The sequence below is a fragment of the Sinocyclocheilus rhinocerous genome, unplaced genomic scaffold (genome assembly GCF_001515625.1).
Source record: "Sinocyclocheilus rhinocerous isolate Xijiao unplaced genomic scaffold, SAMN03320098_v1.1 scaffold4725, whole genome shotgun sequence".
Lineage (NCBI taxonomy): Eukaryota > Metazoa > Chordata > Actinopteri > Cypriniformes > Cyprinidae > Sinocyclocheilus > Sinocyclocheilus rhinocerous.
Window position 1 is genome coordinate 17,908 of NW_015632044.1, and position 16,834 is coordinate 34,741.

Sequence of the window (16,834 nt, forward strand, 5' to 3'; positions counted from 1 at the left end):
ACTGTACACTGAATGCGATGCAATCGTTTTGAATAAAAGCGTCTGTAAATGGAAAAGTACATCTTTGTCTGAAAAGGTTCAGCCTTGAAATGGACTAAAATGTAGTCGGCCTTGTGTCCTTTATTTTGAGAAAGTGGAGGTGCGATACTTGTGTGGGAGGCACTAATTCAGCTAACTGATATCGCTCCAGTTCTGCACTCGCTGCGCTCGAGTTCAGTCAGCAGTCTTTCAACTCCAACTTTCAGCGTGATCCAGACGCACTTGACTGACCGCAACGCCACGAAGTGGACAACTAGGCTCCGATGACACGTTAAGAACTGAAAAATAATGGATTATCATGTTAAGCCGAAATAAAAGATGCATTCTAGTCTGTCAGGCTCCGTGTAACGCGGCGATGCGCAGCGGCAGGTGATGTGGATGCTGACGCGTCGGGGCTCAACTGGTCTCCAAGTGGCGCTTAGAACCCGTGGAAGAACTTTTGCACGATTGGCTTTCAGTAAGATTCGGAATCATGGAGTTGAGGGACTATCCAAAAAGTCTTTATGACAATTTCAGTATTAGTTTCTATTTAGGCATTTATTGTTTATTAAACACAGCTGTGCGAATTAACAAATGGGTCGTTTTAAAGCGCTAATCTAGTATTGTATATTGCAGTACGTTTTAAAACTTTTCTAGGACATTTAGTGACAACACTTGTTCTTATCGAGTTAATCCGGATCCCGTTGGCTCGTATGGGACTGAGGCACTCATCGCGGTGCCTGCTCCTGCGGAGAAAGATGGCGGAGAGCTCGGAGGTAAGTCAAAGATTCCTTAAGTCATCTATAAAACATTAATGCTCGTACGAAAATTCATATATCTACTTCTAAATCGCTTGAGATTCATTCTAGTTTCTTCCTATGTGTTTAAGTGCACGATTGCGTAAAATGACGCGCTGGTTTGGAGGTCATACAAATCGGTGTCCGGTGATTTGTGTGACTATGTAGGCTAAAAACCACAGAGATCCGAGCTGAACAGAACACGTCCGATTTCCCGGGACAACGTCTTGAAAGCGATCACACAGACCACACCGAACGCTAAATATAGAGGTTTATATTAATATTTATGTTGCGCGTATTGGTTGCGTAAAGAATAGGCAGGCATACATCAGATGCAAGATGTTATCTGAAATCTCGAACGCAACAAATTAGTGTATAATTCGTACCTAAACGACACAGTAAGACGATAAAGTTGGTCGTGTGCTTGTTGAATTGAGCAGTCGTTGCTCTTTTATGTAGTCTACTGGGTCATCGCGAGACGGCTGAGCGCTGTCCTTGGTGCTGCAGTATTCCCCCTCCCCACCTTCCCTACCCAGCCAAGCACCCACCCACCCAGCTCATTAGCATATTCACCTTTGCATACCTAATTTTAATGTTGACGCTGTTAATAGGTCACTAAATAACACAAGCCCTGAATGGCAAGGTGAAGAAAAATCACAAGGTGAAAAGCATCAAAGAAGTGCCTCAGTGCCTTCTGTCCCATCTGCTTTGTTAATTGTTTTTTGTCACACGTATTTTTACAAAACGGTCTATTTTTCCCTCAGTTGCATTCATTCATTCATTTTCACTCTTTTTATCACATGAAAAAAATCCCTTGAAAATAAAATCAAACTTTAAAAAACATTTGCAGAAAAAGGTTAATCTGTTTCATTACTTGTTTTTCACACATATTTTTACAAAACTGTCTACTTTTTAATTGCTTTTATTTATCAATCACATGACAAAATACCTTGAAAAAACATGAAAAAATCTTGCTAAAACTTGAAAAAACATTTGCAGGAAAAGAAAGAGTATATGCCTTTTGTCCATGTTGTTAATTGTTCTCCACATTCATTCATTCATATAAAAACTATTTTTAAATATTTTTTTACATTTTCCCTACCATCCGTCCGTCCGTCCGTCCGTCCGTCCGTCTATCTGTCTGTCTGTCTGTCCGTCCGTCCGTCCGTCCGTCCGTCCGTCCGTCCGTCCGTCCGTCCGTCCGTCCGTCCGTCCGTCCGCCCTACCATCCATCCATCCATCCATCGATCCGTCCGTCCGTCCGTCCGTCTATCTGTCTGTCTGTCTGTCTTAACATGGAAAGATACCTTGAAAAAAGCTAACTTTAAAATTAATTTGCTGAAAAAAACGCTTCAGGGCCTTCTTTTTTCAATTGCTTTTCAACATTTTCTCAATTTACACTCTTAAAAATAAAGGTTCCTAATGGAGGCTTTTGCAGTGCTGCCATAGTAGAACCATTTTAGGTTCCCAAAAGAACCTTCCAGTGAACAGTTCCTAAAAGAACCATTTCTTCTTGGTGTGAAGAACATTTAAATAATCTAAAGAACCCTTTTCCACTATAAAGAACCTTTTTGTGCAATGGGAAGGTTCCATGGATGTTAAGGTTCTTCATGGAACTGTAAATGCCAGTAAAGAACCTTTATTTTTAAGTGTATCACATGAAAAAAATACATTAAAAACATTTGCAGAAAAAAAAACGGACAAAAATGAGTAGGTCATAGTGCTTACAACACCAAGGTCATGGGTTTGATTCCCAAGGAGTTCATGAACTGATAAAAGTCGAAGTAAGAGTTGTTTTAGAGAAAACTGTCTGCCAGAACTGTAAATGCCAGTAAAGAACCTTTATTTTTAAGTGTATCACATGAAAAAAATACATTAAAAAACATTTGCAGAAAAAAAAACGGACAAAAATGAGTAGGTCATAGTGCTTACAACACCAAGGTCATGGGTTTGATTCCCAAGGAGTTCATGAACTGATAAAAGTCGAAGTAAGAGTTGTTTTAGAGAAAACTGTCTGCCAAATGCGTAAATATTTATTAAACCAATAAGTGGTGATGAAGGACAGTGAATCTATTGTTATACTATTGTCTTGACCAGCAGCGCCAGCAGCAGCAGCAGCAGCAACAGCAGCATCAGCATCAGCAGCAACGTATTTCCAATGCCCCCTCGTCCCAGTCCTTGCAACCATCTCCACTACCAAAGCCAGTGACGTCCGTTCATCATGTTCCTCACCCCCCACACACGCCACACGTCTCCTCACTTTCTGCCTGTCCGGGCCGAGGCAAGATGGCCAAGCTACTCAACCCGGAGGAGATGACATCACGAGACTACTACTTTGACTCCTATGCCCACTTTGGAATTCATGAGGTATCCGGAGTACAATTTTACCATCAAGTATGATGAAGTATGCAAGTCTAAGATGAAACTGTGTTTTTATATTGTTCATCTCTGTTGCTTTAAGGAAGGAAAAAATAAGTTGTTTCTGCTTTAGAACTTTTATCACAAGCAGCCGATCATAAGAACTTAAATATGTCACTGAAACCATCTTCTAACCTCATTCAAGAAGAACTGAGAGAGCACACCTTTGATACTCTCACATGTGTAGCATAAGGGTCAAATTGGATCTGTCTGAAGATAAAAGAACAGTTCTTGATAACAGAAAAAAGAAGGACGAGAGTAAGATAGCGAGATGGAGAAAGGGAGAAAGAAAAGGAGAGAGAATTAGAGCGGAGGAAGGGGGTGGTTGGAAAGATGTGTATCAGTTAATCCCAGCAGGCTAAATGGAGACCTGTCTCTATAAAAAGAATCCTGGAGACACTGTGCTTTGTGTCCTATATATTGTCCTCCATAGCCCAGTCCAAGAGAAAAGGTGCGGAAACGAAGCATAAAAGTCATGGACTCAAATTCTCAAAACTGCACCAGTAAAATATGTACAGCCATACACTGCTGATCAAATATTTTGGGGTCAGTAAGGTATAGTTGTAATGTACAAACATTAACGATACGTTCTACAAAATCTAATTTAAAACTAAAGTTGTTGTTTTTTCCTCTCAATACTGTCTCTATAAAAAGAATCCTGGAGACACTGTGCTTTGTGTCCTATATATTGTCCTCCATAGCCCAGTCCAAGAGAAAAGGTGCGGAAACGAAGGATAAAAGTCATGGACTCAAATTCTCAAAACTGCACCAGTAAAATATGTACAGCCATACACTGCTGATCAAATATTTTGGGGTCAGTAAGGTATAGTTGTAATGTACAAACATTAACGATACGTTCTACAAAATCTAATTTAAAACTAAAGTTGTTGTTTTTTCCTCTCAATAGGAAATGCTAAAGGATGAGGTGAGGACGCTGACCTATAGGAACTCCATGTACCACAATAAACACATCTTTAAAGATAAGATAGTTCTAGATGTGGGCAGCGGAACCGGAATCCTCTCCATGTTTGCTGCCAAGGCAGGAGCCAAGCATGTATATGGGGTGAGGACTCAAATTACTCATTACAAGTGTGTTTGCTGTTCTGTACAATAGCTTTGAGTTTGCAACGGGCAATGTGCAGGCATTTCTGCAGATCTTACTCTTTTTTTATACTCACAAACTTTATCTATATATATCGGGAGAGACAGACTGGGAGATTGTGCTGATAATATCAGTACCCTCACTGTGCTTCTGGTCTGTAGTTAGATAACAGTCCACTGATCCACCCACTAGGTCCAGCTTTAGTTGCCGTTTCATCTTTTCTATGCCACAATAAGCAAAAGAGCTCTCTGATTCTGTCCAGAGCACAAATACATATAAGCAAAAAGGGTTACCAGGTTCATAGATGTTTAAAAGGTAAAAAAAAAATTTAATTGAAAATCGTTGATTTTCTGTTAAACACACTTAGGCTTAGGGTAAGCAAGAACGAGACTGTTCTAGCAGAAAATAATGGCTTGATTGCACAAAAATGCAAATGCAAGAGAATGGGAATAGCATGCATATGCAATATGCATAATACCAGCAGGAAACTGGAGTAGATGGCTGTGCTGATATTCAGAACAACAACATTACTGTGGTTTAGACACAATATCGCCAGTTTCTTTGTCTATTTTTGCTCTGCCAACAAAAACAATTCCAAACAAAGCAAAAGAAGAATCTGCCATTTAAACTCCCTGCAACACAAAGGTGATGTTCTTTTGAATATAACAGTGGTCTTGAACAAATCAGTTGAGTGAATGATTAAATGACTCGCGCATAAAGAGTTTTCTTCCAGAATAAATCAGTGGTTTTGAATGAATTAGTTGAGTAAATGATTCAATGACTGACGCATAAAGACAGTATCCACTTGTTTCATTCAGGAATGAATAAGAGTTTATGAATGAATCGGCTGAATGAATGAATCTTTGACTCACTCATAAAGACAGTCACTTGTCACCACCTACTGGCATAACGATGTCATTTGCAAAAAGAATCAATGAAACATCATTGCCACTAATACACAGATTGACAGTCAGTCTGGAGCGCGCAAACAAAGACAAGCAGATTGATACAAATAGTATATTCCACAAAATATTTATAATCATTCATTTTTTTTCTTTAAATATAAACCTGAATCTGATAAAATCTCAAGTTATACATGAAAAACTGGCTTGAGTCTGCTAGAATGGATATGGTTCATTCACATTAGTTACAACTATATCAATTAAGAAGAATGTAAATATCTTGATAGTTATGCTAACATAATTAAGCTAATTATCTTTTTTTTATAGATTGAATGTTCCAGTATATCAGAGTATTCAGAGAAAATCATCAAGTCAAATCACCTGGACAATGGTAAGATTTATAATCCGCTGCTTATTCTTGTTAGGACACAGCAGTGTTTAGGTCCGATCTGCATTCATGTGTGAAGTAGAGGAGTCATACATTTTCCTGTTGGCAAGTGGAGTTCCATGACACAGGAAGCAGCATAGTCACTTCCTGTAGCTGACACTCTCCTCTTGTGGTGTGATGGCAGAAGTTGTTGTTTAGTTGTCCACAGCAGCTCTCATTAACACTGGAGAGCAGCAGGCGAGTGAGAAGCCTGAGTCAGCGTTAGAGAGTCACTGCTGTACACACACAGGTAAGATTTATAATCCGCTGCTTATTCTTGTTAGGACACAGCACAGTGTTTAGGTCCGATCTGCATTCATGTGTGGAGTAGAGGAGTCATACATTTTCCTGTTGGCAAGTGGAGTTCCATGATACAGGAAGCAGCATAGTCACTTCCTGTAGCTGACACTCTCCTCTTGTGGTGTGATGGCAGAAGTTGTTGTTTAGTTGTCCCGGAGAGCGTCCGGCCCCAATCCAGAACCAGCTCTCCGTCAAGCCCGCAGGCCGCCGCTGACTTGGCGCTTCTGGACATGGCGCCGCTGGATGATACAACGCTCAACTCTTTGTTCTGGATAGGGGCTAATTTCCATCGCCCCGTGGACCTCCCAGACACCACTGGACTAAGCTGGAGGGAAGGGATCCTCCGGTGTCCGGAGAGCGTCCGGCCCCAATCCAGAACCAGCTCTCCGTCAAGCCCGCAGGCCGCCGCTGACTTGGCGCTTCTGGACATGGCGTTGCCTCCAGAGTTCTCGGCTCCTGAAGAAATTTTTTTTGGGGGGGCCATATACCCTTGGCCGAGCCAGCTAAGGCACGGAGGATACGCCATGGCCTCCTGAGTCCCCTGATCCGCCATGGCCTCCTGAGCTTAGTGTCCGCTGCTCATAAGCGCCCTCCAGAGCTGGCTCCTCGAAAGCGCCTTCCAGAGCGCCATCCAGTGCCCACTCCTCCAGAGCGCCCTCCAGAGCGCCCCCCAGGATTCCTAGTTTTCCCCAAGAAATTTTTTTTGGGAGGGCCATATACCCGTGGCCGAGCCAGCTAAGGCACGGAGGATACGCCATGGCTCAACCTTGCTACGTGTGTTTTTCTGTTTCCTTTTGATTATTAAAATTAGTAAAATTCTCCTCGCTCCTTTGCTCCGTGCTCCTACACAGCAGCAGTTCCGTGACAATAGCTTTATTTTGTCTTTATGGTTATTATTTTTTTATGACTTAATACTGGGTTTGCATGTAACCCATTTGATTTCTGTAATGTGACACATTTATGAGTGAAACAAAAAATGTGGGGTAAGACTTGATTTTATCCATTAGGAAATAATGTACAGAAATGTTGTTGTTATAAATATATTTAGAATAACATATACATTGTATTTAATATGCAAATACATTCAATAATAATTGTATTTACTATATAAATATATTTCATATTTAATTGTAAATTAAATTGAATTAAGTCATCTAATTTAGACAGTAATTATAATAATTAATAAAATATTATATTATGTGTTGTATTTTATATATATATATATATATTATTGATACTACCAATAATATTTGAACTTTTAAAAATGTAAATGTAAAAACTATTTAAAAGATTTTACATAATAATTATAGATTATCTCGTTTCGATATTAATTATAATAATTATTAAATATTACATCATATTGACACATTTATGAGTAAAACAAAAAATGTGGGGCGAGACTTGATTTTATCCATTAGGAATTAGTAATAAAGCAAAACTGGAAATTTTATTGTACCTAAAATTATCACTTTATTGTTATAAATATATTTTAGAATAAAATATAATATATTTCATATTTAATTGTACATTAAATAAAACAAAATCAGCTCATGAATTTACATTCTTGCATTTTTCTGTGCATTTTGCAGTTATCACCATCATTAAAGGGAAGGTGGAGGAGACTGAACTGCCGGTGGATCAGGTGGACATCATTATTTCAGAGTGGATGGGCTACTGTCTTTTCTACGAGTCTATGCTCAATACTGTCATCTACGCTAGGGACAAATGGCTGGTCAGTGTGTGTGTGTTGGCTGTCTCAAGGCCAAGGTTATGTGACTAATTAGAATGTGAAGCATGTGTCCATGCTGAAAATTATCATTTATAATGGGAATGAGTGGCTAGTCATTGGGCTGCTGATGAATGTCTACCACTGAATGACAATTTGGTCCAGAGGACAAGTGGCTTGTTAGACATTTTTATGGAACCATTGTGTTAGTTCCAGGGCATTGTTTCACCCTAGGGTTATTTTTATGGTGCATTGAACAGGAAGGAAAAGAAAGAATGATGTGAAGTCACTGGAATAATAGGAATATAATCACGCATATGCCAGGAACATGTTTTTGAAGATTAAAATATTTTATGAGGGTAGTTTCAGCAGTGTCCTGTGGTGTGACAAGATATAATTAATCTAAAACCATTTAAAAGATTAGATATTAATAAAAGATTTCCATCTAATTTAGATAATAATTATTATATTATATTCATATTATTTATAGTGATAATATATTAAAAATATTAAAACTATTTAAAGGATTTTAGATAATAATTATAGATTGTTTAATTTAGATACTTATTATAATAATGATTATTATATTACATTATATGTTGATTTATGACCTCATTTTATTTATAATGATAATATTTCGACAAATTCTAATTCAGAATATTTAAAAGATTTTAAAATAATATTTTTATAATTACTCAAATATTATATTATATTATGTTTTATGACCTATTATGTATACTACTACTAATAATAGTTGAACTTATATTTTTAAATTAGAATTTTTAAATTACATTGTCAATTTATGACATATTGATTATAACAATAAAGATAATAATTATTATATTATATTATATTATATTATTATTATATTGTATTGTGTTTTAGGAGCTTTTATTTATGACCTATCAATTTTTTACTACTACTACTACTAATACTAATAATAATAATAAGTGAATTTTGTATTTTTAAATACTAATTTAAAAATACAAAAGTAAATTGGACATACGTCAACTACCCATAAATCTTTTTCAGATGGGAGATCTGTAGATTCTCTTTCCTGTCATTTTTCAGAAACCTGGTGGTTTCATGTTTCCAGACAGAGCGACATTGTATGTGGTTGCCATTGAGGATCGGCAATACAAAGACTTCAAAATCCATTGTGAGTACACACACACACACACACACACACATATACATAGACTTGCCAAGAGTCAACAGGTACTATATTAAATGAGCATTTAATACTGTATCGTATCTCTTTCTAGTTCTGCAATGTGGCTTGATCCGTGTCTCGTTTTGGATCCCACACTTATTTAGCTTAAGAAAGAAAAGAAAAACACTAGGAAAAATTCCTGTTGGGTTCCATTACTCCCCCGCAGCAAGAGGTTTGCTTTTTCTCCATCCCTTTCACTCCCTCCTCCTTGTTTTGGATGGAAGTGTGAGATTGGCTTCGGCCTAACGCTCATGTGAGGGGATGTAATCGAATGCTGCCAGACACAGAGGAGGCAGGAGTCTATTTTAGGGCCAAATGAAGACGACCAGACACAGCCAGACAGATTTTCTACTTTTCAGAGGTTTAAAATGTCTTAAAAATATATTTTCTCTGTGCTTGCAGGGTGGGAGAACGTCTATGGTTTTGACATGACGTGCATTCGGAACGTTGCTATGATGGAGCCCCTGGTGGACATAGTAGATCCTAAACAAGTCGTGACCAACTCCTGCCTCATTAAGGTACGGGTATATGATCTATATGTGTGTATATGTGAGCAAGATCTGAACTGAATCATGGTACTGATTGACTGCGTGATAGGCTACTTTGGAACACATGTAGCGTGGGTGTTACATAACAGAATAATTTGCAGTAAAGAGCGCCTGATGACAGCGTGGTAACGTGTGTTCATCTCAATACATGCACAAACACCAATCATTCATTTAAATTAGCTAACACAAATGAGTCTTCATGGGATAATTTGAAGGCATATATTTTGTTTTAATAAAGTGTCTCATGCTATACAGTAGGAAGGAAAAAACACAAATGAGATTTCTTTAGTATCTCAATTATTTCTCCTAAAAAGGAATGAGATTAAATTCATAATATTTATTTATATTTTATTATTTAAATGTATTATTTATATGGACATACTATCTAAAAGTTTTAGATAATATTGTCTTTATTATATTCCATTCACAAGTAGCAATTTCTACTTGGAACTTGAAATAACAAAAATAAATATATGCTTTATTATTAGATTTTCCATGACTTTTTAATATTTGACACATTTTCATTACTTTTTCAGGTCTAGAAATCACACTTTTAAAATTCTCTCAAATAAGGAACTAAAAAAAGAAATACATCTTTATTTTAGCTACTTATTTTAAATAATTTTAAGCCATCTTGCAAATAGCAATTTCTACCCAATAAAATGACAACTGATAAAAAGTTTATATTTATTACAAAAATTTTCCATGATTTTTTAAAGATTTTTATTAATTTCCATGAGTTTTTCAGGTCAAGAAAATCACAATTTTAAATTTTCTCACAAAGTATATTAAAATAAGAAATACATCTTCATTTATTCATATAGCTTATTTCTAGCTTTTTGTTTCGCATTTTAAATCATTTTAAAGATCCTTGCACACTAACTCCGAAATGTTCATATGCGTTTTTTCGTGTTCGTCATATTTTCCTATCAAAATGCTTGCTACGGATGCGAAAATGCAGAAAATCGAACCTGATCCGAATTGTTTTTATGACGGACGTAAGTTTCGGAGACAGTGTGTAAACGTGATTGAATGTGTTTCAAATTGTGCTAAATTTGATCTAGATATCAAAGTTTAATAATAATCATAGATCTTAATATTAATTCTCAAAATATCTGATCTATGCTATATATATTTCCATATCCGTAACTCTATAGTCTTTCATTACTTCAACAATTGTCTCTTTTGTCTTGGAGAAACATCTGAAATGAAGTTAATATATTTAAGTTTGTCTCATTTAAGAACGTTTTCTCTAAAAGAGCAAACTATGAGCAATAAAATCCTCATTTTCATGAGCAAGTTTGTGATCTGTTTGACAGTGAAGACGCATTAAATATCAAAAATGTATATAACAAATTAACCATGACTTTTTAAAATTTTAAATCTTTTTTAAAAATTAAATTTTCTCATACAGTATAACAAATTAAAAGATTATATTTAAAAAATAGCTTTAGCTTTAAAATTTAACTTGTTTTGTCTCATTTTAAATCATATTAAGCCAGTGTGCAAATAGCAGTTTCTCCAAGATAAAACAATTTGAATAACTTGACATAATTAGAAAAATGTATATTTATTCTGATTCCGATCAAGGGTTTATACATTTCCAAGAAATACATCTTAATCTTTAAGCTATCTTGTGCCCCACTTGGAAGTGTGCTGAGGCCCCCAAGTGGGTCCCGGACCTCTGGTTGAAAACCACTGGTTTAGGAAAAAAAGAAAGAAGATGACAAAAAAAGTACTGAAGCAGCCAAATTTGATTTCTTCCAGCGTGACTTGGACTTCACTTTTGAGCTGGATTTCAAAGGACAGCTCTGCGACGCAGCCATCTCCCACGACTACAAGATGCGGTAAAACACGACCTGCATCCTGAGTCGGGCCACCGTTTCCCAGGGAGATTCGGCAGAGAGATGGATTGTGCCTCTCCTCTGCCTCTGTCTGGATCAGAGAGGCTGCTGAAGTGCAGGACCCGTCGGTGATGTCATCAGTGCCAGTCCAGCACTAAAAGCAATAGTGTCGTCACGTGTCACGTTCTTAAATGCACACAGAGGATAGACTGTGAAAACATCACTCTGAATGTAACTGTTAATGAGTCTGAGAATGTCAAAGCTTGTGTTTATTTAACCTTATAAGATAGGAAAGTGTTACCGAACAGTATATGCCAATGTGAATCGTACAATAGTGCCTCATCGAACAAATGCTTCAGTTTGGATGCATACATGAAAAGAGCATGAATGGCATTTTTTCACTTCATTTTTGATGTTTTGCTTATATTCAAGTGCTTTTATTGTGTTATATTTATTGGGTTAGTGTTGAGTTGTTTAATATAGTGACCACTGGCATGTTTTCTGCCTTTGCTTTATTTGAATTCATTCAGGTTTCACTAAGATTTTTCTAAAGGTCCTCTAAGAGCAGCTACACTATTTTAAATCATTCTTATCAAAAACAGGACCTACAAGATTTGTTATTTTAGTGTAACATAATGTGACAGTTTTAACTTAAGAATATTTTTGGTTTTGTGTTCTTGGTCAATTGTCAAGGCATTGTCACATACAACTTTTGTGTAAAATGATCCCAGAGCAGTTCAGATGAAGACAACGAATGAGGCTCAACATGTTTGATTATGAATCCAGACAATGTTCTTCCCTCAATAATATATTTGAAGATTTCGGTGCTTCATGTTGTTGTCATCAACTGAACTGTCTCTGCGAATGGTAACTGAAACACTTCTTGTTCATGCAATGAGGTTTTCCTGGCCAGTTTGAAATCCAGGCTTCATGATGCTAGCAAGACTTCAGGTGAGTTGAATGAGGCTATTGCATTGCTAAATAAATGGGAAGTAACAAACAATCACATTTTCTCCTGAATTACTTTGCTCTCACTCACTTGGTTGTATGGGATAACGGATAAGTTGGTCACATGCAGCTTGACTGAACACATTTTCTCAATAAATGTATTGTGATTGACAATTGGTATCGTTAACAAATAGAATATGTATAAAGATAATTTAAATGAGGTGATAAACTGTCCTGAGAATCTATAATATACTTCATCTACAATTGGAGACACACATCAGATGTGCACAGATATACAATGCTCTTTGACAAATGGACATGAAATACCTTTTTACACTTTACACTATTAATTTTTGATACAAATATAAGTGAATTTGTCCTCTTTCAGCCAACATTAAATTATTTACATTGAGTATAATGGGGTTTGACGATGATACGTAAAGCTTAAAGTGATTTCACCCGTGCGTTTTTTGGTGTGTGTGTGTGGTCACTTGCAGCAGGCTTTCTTCTTTAAAGGTTGATCCACCAGTCTGACCGTGTTTACCCATACTCTGTCTTCCAGCTCCCTCAGGACCCTTAAAGCATATTAATTAAAATACTTATAAAAAATATATCAACAATAAAAATGAAAAAAATAAATAATAAACAAAATAATAAAAAGCAATAAACAAGTTGCAATTACATATAAGTAATCATTAAAATACTTATAAATAATATAAAAATAAATAGAAATTAATTTTTATTTTAAATGGATAATATTAAATATTAAATGCATTTATGTATAAAATTACATACATAAAAAAGTATAAATTTATATATTTTCTAAATATTTTTTGGTTGTACAAATACTCTATTCGCACACGTTTCACTCCCATATTTAATTTATTCAACAACTGAAAGTGTCTGATTATAGTGGAGTTACTGAGAAAAACTGGGCCTGTCAAAGTAAATAAGCTGCATAAGGTTCGCACAATCTGTGAAGTCGCATATTTGATCACACTTTAACAATTAAAAAGAAAACCGCAAGCTTTCTGGTTGACATCTGATAATGTTTACTGTCGGTTAGCTGTCTCAGTTTTATAACTCTCTTTTTTGTGGGTTGCACTTGCAGGGCTGACTGAGGTGTTACAAACATCACAGCTAAACAAAATATGACAATGTTTGATAACATGTTGCATTCATTGTGTTTTTTGAGCTCTTACCTGGCCAGATGAATCATGGCCTCCAGCACATTAGCTCCAGTATAAACACTGCACTCGTAGAACATCAAGTTTGCTTCCTATCAAATACAGCAAACTACTATTAATCTCTGCTTACTGTGTTGAATAAGGTGATGTAGAGTAAAAACAACTTTTTGTTACTGTATCTTTAAGATTTCTATATGTTAATCACTTCTGTTATGGTAATCAACATCTTTGAGGGTTCACTTGCCTGCTGGAGGGTCTCCTTTCCGACTGGCTGACCCCGTGCAGATGAGGGCATGTTTCCTCTGATCCATTTCTTCTTAGACGGCTTCTTCACTCTAACTGGTGGTGGAGAGTCAGCAGAGGCCAGGGATGCATTGGACGGGTACAGGGAGCTTGACTTGGTCAGACTGACCTGACCTTCTTCTTTGCCCCACTCTTCTTCTTCTTCACTTAGCTGATGGAGGAGAAGGTGAGGGTCTCCTTGCAGCAGGTGTGGGAGGTGATCCTCCTCGATGGATATGACTCTGCGTAGAGGCCATCCATCCGGTGGTGCATCCTCTACATCCACTCTGTCATTTACACCTTCTGAGTCCCCAGCTACTTTTTCAGATCGCCCATCCACCTCTGGCTTCCCATCATGCCCTGTGCTGAAGGGTGAACATAGACCGTTTGCTAGAGAGGAGGTCTTCCTGTTAGAACGCTGAGTAACTTCCTCTTTATCAACTTCTCTAAAATGACAGAAAGAGAGGTGAGAGAATAAATGTTTCCATGTCAATAAATCATATATTTAGGTATTCTAAGAAAATATATGTGAGGATTTCTCACTTTTTGACAGATGGTTTTCCCTCAGTGTATTTCATTGAGGATGTGCTCGGTCTTTGCTTGCGTGAGGATTTTTTCATTGAATTACTGCGTTTCTGTTTTGAAATACAAGGAGATTTTTTTGTTTTGATTGCTCTTATTAGATATACAGGTATCAACTGAAAGTCAAAAAATTTAACACACCCACTCCTTTTCCATTATTAATATTTTCCACATTTTAGAATAACATTACAGTCATCAAAATTATGAAAAAACACAACTGGAAATATGGGAATTATTTTATGAACAAAAAATAAGCTTCTTTAAACTAAACTAAAATGAACCATATTAATATATACTGTATATGTATATATATATATAAAATGTTCGTTTTATATAGAATTTGATATGTAGATACAATTGATATGTGCCTGCTAAATTAATTTCAAATGTGTTTCAAATGTTTAAGCATCAGGCTTTAGATCAAAACGTTTTTAAGATCATGATCAGCATAAATTAGTGTTGTTAAAACTAAAAAATATAAACATTTACTTTAATTGAAATCAAATAAATGTACTATGATGTACTAAAATTACTAAAACTACAATAAAACTGAATGGACATAAATAAAAAATAAATAAAAAAACAAAAGAAGAAAAAATAAACTATTTTATATACATTTTTTTGTAATTTTGTTGTGTTTTGTCATTTAGGCTATATTTTCCACATCATTTTAGAAATGGAAAATATAAACATAAAAAATAATTTAAAATTGGTAAACTTACCAGAAAGTTAATGTCTCGCTCATCTCGTAGATGTTTATTCATTTCTCTGAAAGAACATTTGATTTAAGATTTTTGTTGTTTGTCATTATCTACAACATATGTGAGCATATACTAAGCTCACCTGAGTAGATCCAACTGTTTCATCAAGCTCTGTTTTTCTCTCTGCAAGCCTTCTGTGATTCTGTACATCTCCCTGTGAGGGGAAAAAGTATTTGTGTTTATGAGAAACTCTAGACACAGGTGGGATCTGAGTGTGTATGTAATAAATGCACATACTAACATCTCTCTTTCCTGCTGTAGTCGAGAGGCCTGCTCCTGCAGAATGCCCAGCTGCTCCTGAGCCAACACTAGCTCCTGGCAGGTGTGCTCAAGTTCACAAGACAGCTCCTCGTTGGTCATTTTGAGCTTAACGTTCTCCAGTCGACTCACCTGATGTTCGCTATGAAGGTCATGACATTGTCGCTCCAACTGAAAAAATAAAGACACAAAGAGAGTGACTTGAAAGGTGTGAGTTAAAAGAATGTGAGTTACACAAAAATATTAGATTTCGTAAGATCATTACTGTTTAATCGTGGCACTAACCCTCCTCTGTTTTTGGAAAAGCTGCTCCAATTCCCGTTCTTTACAGCGGAGCCGCTGCTTGAGGTCTTGACTGCGTGACTGCAGATTTTCAGAGTCCTGGAAGAAAGAATTAACATACTAGTCAATTTCAGTTCAGACAGCCTTAATCTAAACAACCCATTTTCTCTCAGCCGAGAACAAGTGATAACAAATGCACAAACTGTAATATAGTTTGAAACTTAGTAGACTAAAGAATATCAGTTATATGAACTGCACATACACTGCTGTTCAAAAGTTTGGGGTTAGTCATTTTATTTTTATGTTTTTGAAAGAAGTCTCTTATGCTCACCAATGCTGCACTTACTTAATCAAAAATACAATAAATATATAGTGAAAAATCTTTAAGATTTAAAATAACTGGCAAAGCTGAATTTTCAACACTCCAGTCTTCGGTGTCACATGATTTTGCTGAAGCAACTCATTATTATCAAACATGTTGAAATATTTTTGTGGAAACTGTGATGGTTTTTTCAGGATTATTTGATCAATAGAAAGTTCAAAGTTTAAAAGAACAGCATTTATTTGAAAACATTTTTTTGATATGAATGTCTTTACTGTCACTTTTGATCAATTTAATGTGCACTTGCTCAATAAAAGTATTCATTTCTTTTTCTTTTTAAAAAATCTTACTGACCCCGAACTTCTGAACAGTATGTAAAAGCACAGGCAACAGTTTAAAATAATGTTTTTACCTTCAGAATTGCTCGATCTTTTTCATTAATCATCTGTTGCTCCATTTCCTCGTATAATCTGCAAATTTCAGTGTCATGTGTGGCTGCTTTCCTGTGCAATGAGACAATGGCGTCTAATGTTTAAACATACATTTAGCCTAATGCAGTGGTTCTCAAACCTGTCCTGGCGTACCCCCAGCCCTGCACATTTTGTATGTCTCCCTCATCTATCACACCTGATTCAACTCATCAGCTCATTAGTCGAGACTGCAAGACCTGAAGTGGGTGTGTCAGATATAGGGAGACATACAAAATGTGCAGTGCTGGGGGTACTTCATGGAGAGGTTTGAGAACCCCTGCTCTAGTGGACAGTTACTGTCCCGCGACACTGACAATCGTGCCGTCCCGTCGAGGATGTTCTTCTGATGGCGACCGCTCTAGAGGACACAAATGCTGTCGATTTGACCTTAGGCCTGTTTGTGTGCTGCCCGTTTCCGGTGAGTTTCGGTTAATGGATGCTAGGGGT

General features: G+C 36.5%; 2 protein-coding genes and 1 long non-coding RNA gene across 3 annotated transcripts in view; 1 reads left to right on the forward strand and 2 right to left on the reverse strand.

The window, feature by feature from the left end:
* Positions 1 to 276: 276 nt before the first annotated feature.
* LOC107742176 (protein arginine N-methyltransferase 8-B-like) lies at positions 277 to 11,453 on the forward strand. Its single transcript, XM_016555077.1, has 9 exons — positions 277 to 794; positions 2,916 to 3,182; positions 4,141 to 4,296; positions 5,565 to 5,628; positions 7,554 to 7,696; positions 8,762 to 8,849; positions 9,306 to 9,421; positions 11,219 to 11,298; positions 11,396 to 11,453. Exons 1-9 carry the CDS (start codon positions 732 to 734, stop codon positions 11,451 to 11,453), a joined length of 1,035 nt encoding a protein of 344 aa, XP_016410563.1. The 5' UTR covers positions 277 to 731.
* A 263-nt stretch (positions 11,454 to 11,716) lies between these two features.
* On the reverse strand, positions 11,717 to 13,524 carry LOC107742174 (uncharacterized). Its single transcript, XR_001640285.1, has 2 exons — positions 13,446 to 13,524; positions 11,717 to 12,818 (listed from the first exon to the last, which is right to left on the reverse strand). It is a non-coding gene; the product is annotated as an uncharacterized LOC107742174 (long non-coding RNA).
* A 96-nt stretch (positions 13,525 to 13,620) lies between these two features.
* Positions 13,621 to 16,834, reverse strand: part of LOC107742178 (EF-hand calcium-binding domain-containing protein 4B-like) — a 9,457-nt gene continuing 6,243 nt past the window's right edge. The window contains exons 6-12 of the mRNA XM_016555078.1: positions 16,330 to 16,420; positions 15,599 to 15,694; positions 15,297 to 15,484; positions 15,138 to 15,209; positions 15,017 to 15,062; positions 14,256 to 14,347; positions 13,621 to 14,158 (exon numbers count right to left, since the gene is read on the reverse strand). Coding sequence (XP_016410564.1) covers positions 13,621 to 14,158; positions 14,256 to 14,347; positions 15,017 to 15,062; positions 15,138 to 15,209; positions 15,297 to 15,484; positions 15,599 to 15,694; positions 16,330 to 16,420 — 1,123 coding nt within the window. The remainder of the gene's footprint in view (positions 14,159 to 14,255; positions 14,348 to 15,016; positions 15,063 to 15,137; positions 15,210 to 15,296; positions 15,485 to 15,598; positions 15,695 to 16,329; positions 16,421 to 16,834) is intronic.

Coding starts and splice junctions, on each gene's coding strand:
- LOC107742176 (XM_016555077.1), top strand. CDS start 732: ATGGGACTGAGGCACTCATCGCGGTGCCTGCTCCTGCGGAGAAAGATG. Junction 795..2,915: donor AGATGGCGGAGAGCTCGGAG/GTAAGTCAAAGA, acceptor CTTGACCAGCAG/CGCCAGCAGCAGCAGCAGCA. Junction 4,297..5,564: donor GAGCCAAGCATGTATATGGG/GTGAGGACTCAA, acceptor TTTTTTTTATAG/ATTGAATGTTCCAGTATATC.